The 15,500-nt window shown below is 35.9% G+C and overlaps 1 protein-coding gene across 1 annotated transcript; it reads right to left on the bottom strand.

Moving 5' to 3' along the window:
* Positions 1–2,765: 2,765 nt before the first annotated feature.
* On the bottom strand, positions 2,766–15,434 carry melk (maternal embryonic leucine zipper kinase). Its single transcript, XM_077204160.1, has 18 exons — positions 15,207–15,434; positions 14,619–14,699; positions 14,397–14,482; positions 14,091–14,207; positions 13,856–13,999; positions 13,381–13,449; positions 12,928–13,020; positions 12,734–12,832; positions 12,520–12,588; positions 12,337–12,435; positions 11,449–11,535; positions 10,369–10,497; positions 9,662–9,814; positions 8,791–9,052; positions 7,900–8,005; positions 6,309–6,468; positions 3,897–4,000; positions 2,766–3,392 (listed from the first exon to the last, which is right to left on the bottom strand). Exons 2-18 carry the CDS (start codon positions 14,680–14,682, stop codon positions 3,215–3,217), a joined length of 2,019 nt encoding a protein of 672 aa, XP_077060275.1. The 5' UTR covers positions 14,683–14,699; positions 15,207–15,434; the 3' UTR covers positions 2,766–3,214.
* Between the last annotated feature and the right edge of the window lie 66 nt (positions 15,435–15,500).

Raw genomic sequence — 15,500 nt, 5'->3', positions numbered from 1 at the left:
TACTTAATATTGCATTTAAAGTTAATGTTTTAAATATACTAAATTGCAACATCATTATAAACGTTTAATTACAAATATATTTAAACATGACATACAAGCTGACATTACAGTATATTTTAGATTACCATAAATGCTTGTCAGTAAATATTTTTCAAAGACAAGAAGTAATTATGAAATTAAATATAAAGATATCGATATTATTGATTTGACTGCACTGACACTATTGGATGAGGACTGAACTGAGCTGGATGACAACATCTCTGTTTTCTGCAGAACTGCTTTATAGATGAAATTAACTAATTTAATAATTGATAATCTTTACAACAGAACTAAATCTATACTGAACTGACTTCAGCTAAACAATGGCACTGTTTTCTTTTAGAGTTGCTGTAAAACCGAATTGAACTGTTTGCATCACTGAATTATTTTCCTGTTATCACTGTAAAGCTTTGAAACAATCTATTGTATAAAGCGCTATAGGCTATAATTAAAGGTGACTTGACTAGATGTAATGAAGTTGGTCCGTGGTCAAAAAATTCCTCTAAAGATTATTAACTGCATTTGATATAAATGTTATGTTCATGATAACCCTTTTAATTCTAGTGCAAGTAAGCTAACCAGTCTTTGTATGTCTAAAAAAGGCTTGACATCCCTTAAAAAGCAGTAAAGATGTAATTCTGTCTGTATCTTCAACTATAATCTTAAACCTTGCTCTAACAGCAGTTTTTTACATACACAAAGATCATGTCATTGTCCTGCACTGCTGGCATATTTGCCAATAGTTTTCTCAGGCTGAAAAGACATTTCGGCATGAGAATCAAACTCTTCATTTGTTCCTCAACCACTGGAACCAGTCGTCCGTTAACAAAACAACACGGCGAATAATTTTTCCCATTGGAGACATCACACGCCGCAATCTACTGTATGCCTATTAGCTCTGGGTCTCTCTCTCTCTCTCTGTGTGTGTGTGTGTGTGTGTGTGTGTGTGATGGAAACCCACATCTCTGGAATATGAAGTCCCCTAATGAACAGGCACCATCAATGGAAAGCAAAATGCGTTAAAACAGACGGAGGTAATTGGAAAGTGAGCCGTCACAGTGCAGGCACCTTCTGAATCTGTCAGATTCGTAATGAAGAGAAACATCACTGCCTTCATTGACCCAAGAAAACACTCAAAGACAAGCAGAGGAAGGGGTAAACACATGTTCACCTCATTACGTTTAGCTCCTCAATTGTGTATAAGTGAGAGTAATGAAGGAAAAGACCTGGGGTCATGTGTTAACACACTTTAGGGTACATGCACTGACATGAAATCAAATTCACCTTTTCATATTTTTGCCTATTTAAGACACTATACAGTCCAAGATTACTTTGGGTTATGCAGTAATTAATAAAAAGATTTTTGTCTGTATAGGCTACCAAAGAACATGAGGAAGAGCAGAGTGTATGGAGAAACAGAAAGAGATGGCTTAAGGAGATGTGAGAGATGACAGCAAGCGTCTGTTCCCGCAGCTGGCCCTTGCCCCGCCTCTATGAAATGCACAGCAGGAGTCATTATCAGTGGGGGGGTTAGTTCATCCCCATATTACCACCTTACCCCCCCCAAACCCCCCCCCCCCCCCCCCCCCCCCCCATTAACCATCCACTTCCCCAGCAGCTTACACACTTCATCCGATGTTAACTATGTAAGCACTCATATCTGTCACACTAATAGCTATTGTTATGCTGATATGCACAGTAGGACTGACACACGGGTTGCTCCCACTTCAATCATAATAGAACAGTTAAAGGAAGATAATACATGATCTTACCAGCATGTGACATAGGTTTTACAGACATAACATAAAATGATGGGAGGGGTTTCAGCCATTCAACTTCATTGAATTAATATTAAACAGGCTAAATGTTTGACAGGCTAAAGTGAGGTTTTCTTCTCAAGGCCTATTTTTTTTTTTTCTTATTCACATTTATTTTGTGGAGTAAATATGTCTTGGGTATAAGAGAAGCATGGAATTGAACTTGACTTTAAAGTCAGAAAATGAAACTTCACCCTATCTATTTTCTAAGTGCACGTTAGTGATCTTGACAATGATTCATCCATGCACGTTTTTTTTTACCTTATAATTAAAACAACCCTATCTTCTAGTGAAACAACAGCCTTCTCTTTGATGATGTATAGTAGACTGCTCCAATCATTTAGTCCCTTAAATCCCACCCCTTTTCATACAATACACCGAAAGCTCTCATTCAGACCTGCCTCCATCCAGTCAACAACCCATGGATAAAACAAAAAGTCGCCCACCCTATATGTAATCTTTTTATAATCCATTCCATACATCTCGGTCACGATATTGAAGATCAATCGATACTTCTGTTACATTGTGACTTTAAGTTTCATATATGCAAGGGAAGTGTAGTTTTTTTTTTTTTTGTCTAGTGTGATTTAGGCTCTTTTTAGCAGCCTTCTTATAAATAGTACTGTGATATGGCAAATACATTTTACTACAAATATTCCATTTTGCTTTCAGTCAATATCATTGTGTATTAAACTCAATCAATTAAAAAAAATGTTCAAAATATTTTCGTTTAGGAAAATGTCTTTTGCAAGACACTATTTAGCATGAATTTGAACGAATCAACAAACCTTCCATTTCACTTACAGATGAAAATAGATTTTTAAAGTCTCTGTTGCTGGGATAATGTAAATGTTAATAAAGCTGAACTGAGGAAAATGTCTGATGACAAATAATTTAAAATACATCTGATACAGTGAAACAGATATTAAAAAGATTTATTTAAATCACAAGTCAGATTTTCATTATTACAAAGCAAACATGAACAAAATGACAGACATCTTGAAAAGGGTAATAGATTAGAAGCTTTACATATTAAAACAAATAAAACATGACACTAACACTATATCATGGAGACGAACACAAAAACAAATAAAAGACAAGACAGGCATGTGCTGCCATAATACTTTATGAGTATTGCTTATTGCTAAATTAGAAGGATGTATAAAGTATAAATAGACAAAAATACTTTTTTGCATTTCTATCAAGAGAAGAACATAAAATAATACTGCACTGCCTGCCACACATAAATGATGGACATGTTCATCAACTGGAGAGTCATCTATAATGTACATCAAAAAAACTCCGTCCAAATCCTCTGATTTAACTCAGGGTGGGCCCAAGGTGACGTCACAGTGACATCAGATGTTAGTGGAGGACAGGATGTCCTCTACCAGGTGTTTATACACCCATGCGTCACCTTTGAGACGCTGTCGACGGATCCCGACCACCTCAGGCTTCTGCAGGATACAAACCTCCAGCTCGAACTGCATGGTCACCTTTCCAAAGTCTGACTGTGTGTGGCACTTTAGTGTAAACCTATCAGAAAAAGAGGACAAGATAGCATATAACAACTTACTAAGTTAATCGTTTAGAGCAGCGGTTCTCAACCTTTTTGACACAAAGAACTCCTGTTGTCCAACATAATTTCTGAAGGACACTCCTACGTATACGCTACAATATATCCAATATTTCTGCTGTAATTAAGACAAAGTGCTCATTTACAAACCTTTTATAGATATATAGAATTAATTAACTAACATGTAATTATAATCTGTTTTATAGAACTATATGTTATTTAATTAAAATAATAGCTATTGAGGGGAAAATAAATACATTTGATTTCAGTTGATTTTTTTTAAGCATTTTAATTTAGATTAGAGTTAGATTTTTAAATATATAATACTATCAATTTATTAATTTAAATACTTTTCATTTATTCTGAAGTTTGCTGAGGCACCCTGCATGAAAGCCACTGGTTTAAAGGAAAAACTAATTTGAATTGCCATTTCAGGAAACACTTGACGTAAGAGTTTAACTCACCCTTTTTGAACAAAGTCCACATTCTTCTCTGGTAAAATGCTGAGAATCTGATTGAGCACTTGGTCAGCATTAGTCTGACTGGTGAATGTAACATTGTATTGAGCCTGGAAAACATTAACAGTTATGAAATCACATGTACAGTAGGTACAGATTTTATAGTCACTGGCATATATCTACATCTGCATTATGGAGAGACTTCATGCAATGAACGCATGAAAAAAGGTGAGGACTTAAAGCAAATGTTAAAGTGCCAGTTCAACAACTTTTATCCTCATTTATCAAGGGCCCTGTTTACACCTGGTATCACAAGTAGACACATTTGCGCTTACTCCTGGTGTTTTAATCTGTCTCTTTTGTCCACTTTCAACCACTCCTGTTCGGATTTCTTCGAGGGGAGGATCTATGGGTGGGTAAATGTACTTTTTTTTTTTCTCAGATCTTTCGACCTAATGGACAAAATAACCTCACACAATTTACATATGAAAATGCCCGAAACCGAGGAAAAACATATGGAGAGCAGCAGCTTTTCTTTCTGCTTTGAAAGCCACAAGACCATGCCAATTGCTGTGAGTGTGTGTTAGAAATCAGGAATGGTGAGAGGACATTGTGCTTGGGACAATTTTTAGTCTTCAAACCAAACTTTGTTCTTCAGCCAACAAAGCGTAAATTCCATCAGGCTAGCGCACTTCCCATAATGTTTACACATTAAGTCAGTAGGCGGAGAGTCTTTTGTGGCTGTTTGAACACATTCGACCACATGAGCGTTTACACTACGAAAGCAATCCGGTCAATGCATTTTCAACTACCGCTGGAAGTGGTCGAAGGTGGACAAGCTCAAAACATTTTATGCCTGTGTTTAGCATCGTCTACCTGTGATCCGATCGACCAAAACGCATCTTAATACCTGGTGTAAACAGGCCAAATGTCTTTTGAAACCATTTTTATCCCATTGACCGCAAAATGTTTTCAAGTTTGTTCTATACAATGAAAGTGAATGGTCACCACATCGGTCAAGTCAAGTCACCTTTATTTATATAGCGCTTTTTACAATACAGATTGTTTCAAAGCAGCTTTACAGTGATAACAGGAAATTAAGCAACATAGATTGTATTGCCTGTTTCATTAGTTTTAATATATGAGCAGTTTACACGACACTGCTTTCAACTGAAAACTGAACTTTTTATGAGTTCTTTTTATGCGAAATGGGTTTCAAAGTGCGAGTTTTTGAAAATGATACCATTATCATCTCATCTCTTTAAACTTCAAAAACGTGAATCTGTGAAACCGGTGACAGCATGCACATGCGTATAACACGTTTAGTCTACAGGCATGTGCTTTTGAATGCATATGTGCGTGGGGGCATAGTCTTTCTTCACAAAGTGAAGTATTTTTAATACAGCAAGACTTGCAGTGAATATTGACCTAAAATTCAGTCTGTTCCTCACACAAAGCTATCTTATGGCTTCAAAAGACTTGGAATAGAGCATACAAGATCTATGGTCTATTTTCTTTATGCTTTACCGAAGTGGTTCTCAATCAGAGGACTAGGGTCCACTTATGATTTAAAATAAGCATTAAAATAAAAACAAAAAGCATCAAAATCAGCACAAAAAAAAAAAATCAAGATATTTCTTATTGTAATTCAACCCCTTAACTACTGTTTGTTTTTGTTTGGAAAAACCAGGGATTCCCGTGGTCATAAAAAACGAGGAAGTCTATTTTTTTCTTTGATGAATAAAATGAATAAAATCTTATAACTCCATTGGAATTTCTATAATGACTTACATTTTTCAGATTATACTACACTCTAAAATATGTTATAGGGTAGAAATTGGGAGCAATTTTGTATCTGTATCAAAAAAAAGAAAGAGGAAGACTCATGGGAACTTCTCACAATGTTGTGGACAATTGCTTGAAGTTTTTTTTTAGTTTACAGGTCTAGGACGACATGAGGTTCATGTCTAAATGATGACCTATCCCTGTTAAACACATATGGCCCCAGTTTCACAAACAAGTCTTAAACATAGTCCCAGACTAAAATGCCTATGTAAGCAGTTTTAACTGAAAGCAATTGCACTGACATATCTTAAAATAAGTCAGTGCCATTATTTTCTCTCAACATGCACACCAGTAATGTTTTTTTCTAGGACAAGTTTATTAAAGGTACTTAAATGTCTTAGATTAAGCCAGGATTAGGCCTTAGTTTAATTAAGCCCTGTCTGTGAATCCAGTCCTTTGTTTACCCTTAGTGAGTCGCTGTTAACGCTACTGGTTGCAGCAGAATGATAAACATGCAAAATATGATTCTAAATCTTTGGAATATGGAAAAATTTTAGGCAGTCAAAAGCACATAGGACAAACAACACAATCTTAAAAGACTAAGCGCAAATGTCAAAACGAGACGAATAATACCTTAATTTTGCGTGGTCCGTCTCGAGGTCCTCTCTTCTTGCTGGGTGTAAGCATTGTAATGACTTTATCCAGGCCTCTCTCCAGACTGCCAAACACCTTTGCTCCCTTACGCTTCTGCCCACTGTCCACTTGACAGCCAGCCAGGTCCAGAGATCGAGACCTGGACACATAGGAAATGTCGTTTAGAACACAATTGCACATTTCTGTAGTTGTAAAATTATTACAAAGCAGTACAGGCTTTGCCAAGAGGCAATTACTGGAGAATGGGACAGTTAAAATTATAAATGGCTTGACAGAATACTCCAAAAGTAAGTGCAGCAAGTCCTGCAAGTCATAAAGGTAAACAAAACAAAACAAAACATATATGCACTCCTTTTTAAAAAGTTTGTGGTCAGTAAGATTTAAAAAATGTTTTTGGCAAAGATACATTAAAATGATGAAAAGTGACTGTAAAGACTTTTACATCATAAAAAAAATTGAGGTGAAAAATGGGAGAAGGATGATTTAATGTTAATAAAATTCCCAGTTATTCAATTCATTTCATTTCGCGGGATGTGAATTTCTTGTTTGTAATTTCACCATTGTAACACTATAAAATATTACTGAAGTTGGGACCAACGCTGCTCTTCCCCAAACGTGCCGAATCTGCCGTTCGGAAAACTGTGCTAAGTCTGAAGAGATAGAAAAGGAGACGAGGGAAGGCAAATCCTTTAGCCTCTGTTGGTAACAAAAATTAGCCAATAATCATAAGCAAGTATTTGACTTTCAGCATTTAGTGTTGATAAATATATATTTATATAGCAGAGTCTAGCCTCCCTTGGTAAAGAAACGTTAAATTCTATGATATTAGTTTGAACTGCTCCTGCTGATAACTTTGCAGCTATGGAGAGTAGAGATATTGAATGTTCGCCAAAAGGTTTACCATTCAAGCCGCAGCTACAAATTAAAAATGAAGACAGACCCCGCGCAGAAGTTGGACATATAGTTCAATCAGCTTCACTTAAATGGCCAAATGTGCTCTTTTAATATTGATATTTAAAAAGACATAAGGATTCTTTTATCAAGTGATAGGCTAGGTGAGTGTAATTATATTGATATTTTTTTGCTGTCATTTATTTTTATTTTTATTTTTACACATTTTATGTTTAAAAGTGCCAAAAAGCCATTTAAGGCAGAAAAAAAATTAAATAAAATAAAAAACTCGGGAGAGGATCCCCATACAGCTACATTTAATGTGCCTCTATTTTAAAATCTATGAGCCGCCACTGGAAAGATTTGATTTTTTTTAATGATGGGTCAAAAGGATAAACGATGCAGATCTATTTATTTTCATAGCCTTTAGCCTTCTTTACTCATATATATAATCCTGGTCAGAATTATTGCCACCTTTCATAAATATATGTATATTTAAAAAGCCCTTTGTACACTTAAACCGTGAAATCAGCTTGGAATGGAAACAATTTTTTATCTCTTTTTTGTTCATGGGGCATAAGTTACACATACTTCACCTTTAAATCCCACAGTCCTACTCTCCATTCTTTCTCTCCACTGTTAATTTGACCCTTCTCACAAAATACAGAAAATTCTCTACCTTCTCTCGGGGCTGAAAGCCAGTATATCCAGTTCTCCTTGTTGGCCGCTCTGCTGTTGGTCAATCTCTCTCCTGTGGGACACTTCTTTAGTGGCACTGCCCGGTCCTGCAGACACACGAAGGATAAACACGCGTCACTAAATGCTACATGCTGCCGGAGCACCGGGAACAGCGACACGTACACCTGTCAGTATGCGCTTCGGGAGTTGTCTCGTACACACGGGCATGCACACATACACACACGCTCCGTCCCCAGTGTGCTCCTGTCTGTTCCAGTGCAGGAGGTGGTGTGTGACAGTAACGAGGTGGACACAGTGGATGTTGGGACATGAAGACTTTTCCCCAGGTACATTGCACCCATACAGAGGCACACACACACACACACACACACACTCCGGTCAAAGTGAATCAAACTAAAGATGCTAGATGAATGAAAACCACACAACACACACTCTTTTTAGGTGTATTCTTATATACTATAGATGCCATAGAGGCATCTGCAGTAGTCACGCTACTGTGCAACATGACACCTAAAATGCATCGTTTGCAGAAAATGAGCATTTAGGCTTTATCAGAATACAAGAACAATTTTTAAGAGAAAGTATCCAGGTATTGTCTCAGTAGTGACAAATCTTTTAAAAATAAATAAATAATAATAATTCTTACCAACCACAAACTGTTGAACAGAAGAGTATCATTTAACTCACAAGCAAAAATAATTTAATTTAAAAAAGTGTGCTCTACAGATATATAAAGACATACAGACATTATTTCAACACAGGATTGCAAAACTTAACATGTTTTCGGATAACAACTTCAAAGGTATACAAAAGTCCATCAGTTGTACAGTTGTGGTGCCATGATGTGTAATCGATTCATTACCCAGCTCACCTTTGCTTGTGTCACTGCTTGTATAAGTGATGTTGTTGTTGGGTGTTGTTGCTACAGTTCTGTTGGATTTGACCTTTCTGCTGGACACTGGAGTTCGAGGGGCAGGCAGAGCAAAAACATCTCCTTGAGGGCCAGTCACCACATTCTCTTTATTTTCTTTGGTTCTACCACGCCTCTCTGACTTCTGTTGGCGGGTTCTTCCATGCCCTATGATGGGGGAGTAGTCATTCCATTTCTTCTCTGATGTTTCAGAGGTGAACTTCTGAAGAAGACAAGAGTTTCCCCATTCATGACATGAGAAATCAAATTTGCCATGATCTTTTTACATAAAAGAGGCCTTTGTACAATTAACATTCTGCAAGTTTCATAGCATACAAACAGCTCGTTTGGATATTGCGGAAATTGTGACGTCACACTGGCAAATATATTTGCATATGACTGCCTCCAGAGCAAGGCATCGACGAATAGTTTTACATCATCATACCATATTATGAATTTTAATTTGTTGCAATTACAGATTACTGTTGTTGTAAATTGTTAATAATAGATTCATAATGGATCTGGGCTGATAATACAAAGGATGCAAGTTCATAAACATTTATAAGCCTGACCAAACGCAATCCAGCTCTATCTACATTGCAGTAATGTAGGAGGACTGTTTTTCCAATTGGCGTTCTGTAAAGCATGTCACTTCGGATAAAAAAAAAAAAGTATACTAAATAACAAATAAGTAAATAACAATATTGCTAACAAGCCGGTCAGAGAAAAGGAGATTGCGGAGAAAAAAAAAGGATGTAAAAAAAGACAGGCCGAATAAGCAGCACTGGACAAGAGGGAAGAGCAGACAAATAAAGAGAACATGGAGGCTAACCATGCGTGGAGTGTTTGTGGTCTGTGTGTTCTTGGGCGTGAGAGGGGTCCAGGGATTCTCGTCATCGTAGCAATCAGGGGGGAAAACCATAGAGCCAAGCACCACTGGGTGAACACCATCATCATCCTCACTGAAGCGTAGACTCGGCTTCAGCTGAGACACAGATACACAAAATTAAACTCCTGTAAATGACTGCAACTACACAGGCATTTATACATCGAGCAACACCTGACTACAGTGATATTTAAGTCACAGTATTTGTTAAAATAATTTATCTATACTCATAATTTTTTTTTTTAAATACATGTGCCTTCATAATCTTTAATGAAAATAACTTCCCCATGCGTTTACTGGCGCAAGGACGGGACAACCTGACACGCACATGAGATCACAGCAATAGCAAACCACAATGATCCAATTTTTTAATCAATTCCTGATGGACAAAATCAAGTCCTACCCTACATTTTTTTAGTTCGAGAAGCCGTTTCACTCAGATATACATCACAATAATTAAATAAACAAACATCTATCACTCCCATTTGACTTTTAATGAATCTGAAATACCCTTTCAAAAAAGTACTGCAACATTACCATCAACTGGATTTTTTTTATTTAATTATAAATGTAGCATGAACTGACCATTATGCAATCATGAAGCATCTAATAAAAGCTTTATGGTCCTGACTGTGTGAATATGAAAGACTTACTTGTATGTCCTGTAAAGGAGAGTACATGGACTCAAGCATGGGGCATTCTGCTCTCAGACGCACAGGGCGGCCGTGACGCTTTTTAGCCAGCAGTAAAAGATAGGTGGCGGTCATGTGATCATACTTCCACTGAAGAAACAGACACAAAGTAAAGATTTGTCTTTTGTGTGATTGATGTATAACTCTCATTTAGAAATGAAATTTCAGCTAAAGCAAAGCAGTTTTGGCGGATGCTCTGGAATCTACTGACATCTAGTGGTCATAGTTATAAATTTGAGTCAAATGTCACTTTCACTCATAATCTGTTTGTATCTGTCAATAAGAATTTGCCATTTTTTACAAATAAACTTTCTTCACTCAGAGACAAACAGCCCATGTTTATAAAGGGACAGTTCACAAATGTTTGCTTGAATTATTACTCAAATTATATGTACAGTACCATTCAAAAGTGCAGGGTAAGATGTTTCCTTTCTTTAAAAAGAAATAATAAATAAAACCTTTGTTCAGCAAGGACACAATAAACTGATCAAAATTGATCGTAAAGATTACGTTTTCTAATTAAAATTAACGCTGTTCTTTCAAACTTTCTATTAATCAAATATTTCTGAAAGAATATGATCACAATTTCCTGTTTTTAGCATTGATAATAATAATAAATGTTTGTTGAGCACCGAATTAAAATGATAATTAGAATGATTTATGAAGGATCATGTTACACTGAAGACTAAAGTAATGACACTGAAAATTCAGCTTTGCCATCACAGGAATAAATTACATTTTAAATGATATAAAAATAAAACAGTTATTTTATATTTCAATCATATTTCACAACATTACTGTTTTTACTGTATTTTTATCAAATAAATGGATCCTTGGTGAGCATAAGAGACTTGAAAAAAAACCCTAAAAAAAAAGGTTAGTTTATTTACTGACCCCAAACTTTTAAATGGTAGCATCGTTGCTGTTAGATCTATACAATCAATACAAAAACAAATAAATATTCATGAATTCTAATATTAATAAATATCACATTAATTTTAAATAACAAGAAACACTTAGTATTATGTCTTGTTTCTCTACCTCTGACACAAGTTGGATTGTGCGATGTCTGGACTGTTTAAAAGCCACTGCCATTTCAGTGATACAGTCTTCATCTATATGACCCAACTAAAAAAGAACAACATATAAAGGAAATTATACACAATCATTTAGTTTAAAACCTGGTTGCTTGTTTTTCAAAAGAAAAATTATAGGGATGCACCGATACCGATACCAGTATCGGGCCCGATACCAAGCTCATGTACTTGTACTCGTACTCGTAAAAATACCCCGATACCAAAGACCGATACCTCACGTATATCCTTAGCTTATATTTCTTAATTCTTATGAACACTCTTCCTGCAGTTATAGTGTTGCTAGATTTAATAGTACACTCTAATATTTCACTTTACACTTTCGGCTGCGATTATATTGTTACTCAGTGTTATGTTAAGCATTTGTTCTGTGATTTCTTTGGCACTTTATGACAAATTTGATTGTCTTGTTGTCTGTGACTTCTTTAGCACTTTGACAACTTTGTGACAGGCAGGTAAAAATTACATTCATTATGTCCTTGGTTTTGGCCTTTGGAGGTTATTGGACACTGTGAAATTTGGGCTTTGAAAATTTGTGATAAGAACAATAAGAATGATTCATCTATAAAGAATCAAACGCTGTATATCAACAAACATCCTGAGTCATGTTTGCTTAATTCATCAAAAGGACTAAAATATTAAGGTCATGTTGATCTGTTAAAGCTCCAAGGGAACAAAATCAGATACAATGTATGGATAAGTAATCAATAAGAATGACGACAGCATTTATGCTAAACAAAAAAAAAAAGAAAAGTCTTACAAGAGCCATATTGGCATCACTTGACTAACTGGATCTTGGAGGCATGAGATGCAACTATAAGCATGTTTATCTTACAGGATATTTACTGTGCCACTCCACTGGTGTGCTGTATCCCTTCATAACCCAGGGGTGATCAAGCAACTGTTTCACTGTCGAACGCTTCTTTGGATCCACCTGCAGGAAAAAAAGAATAAATTGCCATGAAATTGTATCGACTTCCTAAACCACATCAAACAGACATAGAAACATGCACAGTACCTGCATCATCTGGTTTAGAAGCAGAATGCTAGCAGGTGAAAGCCAGTGCGGGTTGCTGTATTTGCCTCTCTGTCAAAACACAAGCCAATATTGCATAATACGAGATCACTTACTACACAAAACTAGTCTACTTTTATTTTAGTAGCCCAATAAATGCATGGATGAACAAAATGCGGTGGTGTAATAATTAAATGCTCACATGCAACAAACTTACTGTGATTTTTCTGTAGAGGACCATACAATTGTCATCATCAAATGGTAGAAAACCACACAGTAGAGCGTAAAGCAATACACCCATACTCCACACATCAGCCTGAAGCATAAACACACACAAGAAATAATTTCTTAAATGTATAATTTAATTGGTCATTTCTTTTAAATATGCTGAAACACATATGCCACACTGACCTCGGAGCCGATGTACGCCTTGCCCTGAATGAGCTCTGGAGCTGCGTATGCTGGACTGCCACAACAGGTCAGCAATTCAAAACCCAAACCACCCTGATTAAAAGTAAAATTCGAAACTTTAAAATGCTACTAAAACAAGGGACGTGTTACTTAAAAAATAAAATAAAAAAAAAGTTTAGGTAAGATATTAATGAAATGTATTGAATTTGCAACATTGACACTATTATATTGAACAATCAACATTGAACTAACTTGAGCTGAATAAGGACATTGTTATATTCTGTTGAGCTGTTTTACCTGCTAAAATTGGGGTAGTTTTATAATTGTTGAATCTTAACTTTTTTATTTTCCCGTTTATTACTGTCAAGCTTCTTTGAAACAATCTGTTCTGTACAACGTGCTTTATAAACACTTGTGACTTGAATTTATGGGGCATAATAGATGCATACACACCTTGGGCTTTGCACAAAGGCCGAAGTCAATGAGTTTCAGGTTATGATCTTCATCAATTAGCAGGTTTTCCTAAGGTCAATAAGAACAACTTTATTAAAGTAATAAATGAATGCAAAATGAAAATTCCACCATCATATGTCACCCACATGTTGTTCCAAAGCTGAATATCTATCAGTCAATTTTTTTTACACCAAGCTATCACGTGGCTTTACAAAAAAGACCATGTTGATGGTGCTTTTGTGTCATTTTCAAAGCTTGAAAACATCAGTCCAGATAAATTGTAAATGAATGGGAAAAAGGGATGAGCAGGGTGTTCTGAATTTCTCTTTTGCGTTCCACAGAATTAAGTCTTATGGGTTTGGAATGACATGAGGGTGGACACTTTTCATTTTTGAGTGACCGGTTCCTTTAAATGGGAGAACTCAGTACACAAGCTTAAGCTATTTAAAATTCAAGTTCTCATCAACCAACTCACAGGTTTGAGGTCTCGGTGGGCATAGCCTTGGCTATGAACATAAGCCAACGCAGAGATGATCTGACGGAAAAACACTCGGGTCTCTTCCTCTGGTAACCGGTCTTTAGCGATGATGTAGTCAAAAAGTTCTCCTCCAGGACAGTACTGACAAAGTGACAAGATACATGCATATAAACATATGAAGCATATTAATCAATTTCTGTTAAGCAGCAGAATCATGTTCAGCAAAACATACCTCAAGCACCATGTAGATCTTGCTTGATGTCTCAATGACATGGTAGAGACGACACACGTGTTGATGACTGAGGTTCTTCATAGCCTCTATCTCTATCTTTACTCTGGGAAGATCATCCTAGATACAGAATACACATTTTAAAGAGCATTTCTTTTCCAAATAACATGCTCTTTTCATTTTCATCATGCTAACAATGCGTTTCATCTAAATGTAGAATAAATTAAGCAATATTCCCATACTTCCTCCATAAAGTATTTATGCAAATGCTGTTTTATGGTAAGGCCAGGATTAAGTAGAAGATCTTACCCCTAGGTCTTTCTTCTCCATTATTTTGATGGCCACTTTCTCACCTGTAAGTATGTGTCTGCCAAGTTTGACCTTGGCAAACCCACCTGTGGGTTAGAAATAATAGTAAATAAATAAAAAAACTGCACTTGATTAAAGATGATTTTAAAACTTTCTTTAATAAACACAATCTCTTAAGCAATCAAGAACATTTTCAATAAAAGCATAATCAAGGGGCATTACCTGAGCCAATGGTTTCATAAACCTCATAGTGCTTGAGAAGTTCAGAAGTGCTGTCTATAGGCATACTGATGACACTTAGACCTGCATTAATAACAGCACATTTTTTTATTTAAATATATTAAGGGGGACACATTTGTTTAAGAACACCGATTAAATGGCACTCATCACGTTTGCAATAGTAAGTACTTGATGACAATGATCACGCTACGGTGTACAAAACACGATCAAAACAGGATTAAACCACAAAGTGCAACTTTTATATTCAATTTTAACTAATTTAATTACTATCTTTAGAGAGAATCAGTTTTTGTTTTTTTGTTATTTAATGCTCTCGATTAGTTCTCTAATGTGGAAAACTGGCAATACAGCTCATATTCCTAAAGCTGCATTGATTCGCATAACGTTAACGTTAACTTACTCGTGGATCAGAGTAACGTTACTGACGCATCAGCAAATTCCAACCCAAATAAAGTTGAAAAATTGAAAATACACATGCGTCAAACTAACACCAGATAATAAACTGACATGATATAAAATCAGTTAAGCAAAATTGCTTGTTCTGACTGACATGTTGAACAACAAACTCACCAGCTGTGCTCCAATGATTCACTTTAAAATGCCGATAAAAGAGAGTTCAAAACAACAAAGAACTTATAATCTAGGCTAAAAATAGGCAATCGTTTACTATATTACTCAAGACTAAACATATAACGTTAATGCGATATAAAATTAAAAGTGCCAAAACATCTTTCATTCGAACATGTTTTAAAATTTGAATTTCCCACTGGCTACGTCAGACGAGTTCCTGTTTCCGGTAGAGATAAAAGTCTCTTACCTCGGGTTGAAGGTGTTTCCCCCGAATAACGTTAGTATATATTTATT

This window comes from Siphateles boraxobius, unplaced genomic scaffold, assembly GCF_051911475.1.
Source record: "Siphateles boraxobius isolate OS27281-9 unplaced genomic scaffold, OSU_SipBor_1 119, whole genome shotgun sequence".
Classification (NCBI taxonomy): domain Eukaryota; kingdom Metazoa; phylum Chordata; class Actinopteri; order Cypriniformes; family Leuciscidae; genus Siphateles; species Siphateles boraxobius.
Note: the sequence above shows the minus strand (reverse complement) of the source record. Positions and strands in the feature narration are given on the sequence as shown.

Bases quoted from the DNA above. Each gene is read 5' to 3' on its own strand.
- melk (XM_077204160.1), bottom strand. From the start codon at position 14,682: ATGCCTATAGACAGCACTTCTGAACTTCTCAAGCACTATGAGGTTTAT. The intron at 12,589-12,733 runs GTAAGTTTGTTG...GTGTTTTGACAG, and splicing joins TCCTCTACAGAAAAATCACA to AGAGGCAAATACAGCAACCC. The intron at 3,393-3,896 runs GTGAGTTAAACT...TTTTTCTGATAG, and splicing joins GTGGACTTTGTTCAAAAAGG to GTTTACACTAAAGTGCCACA.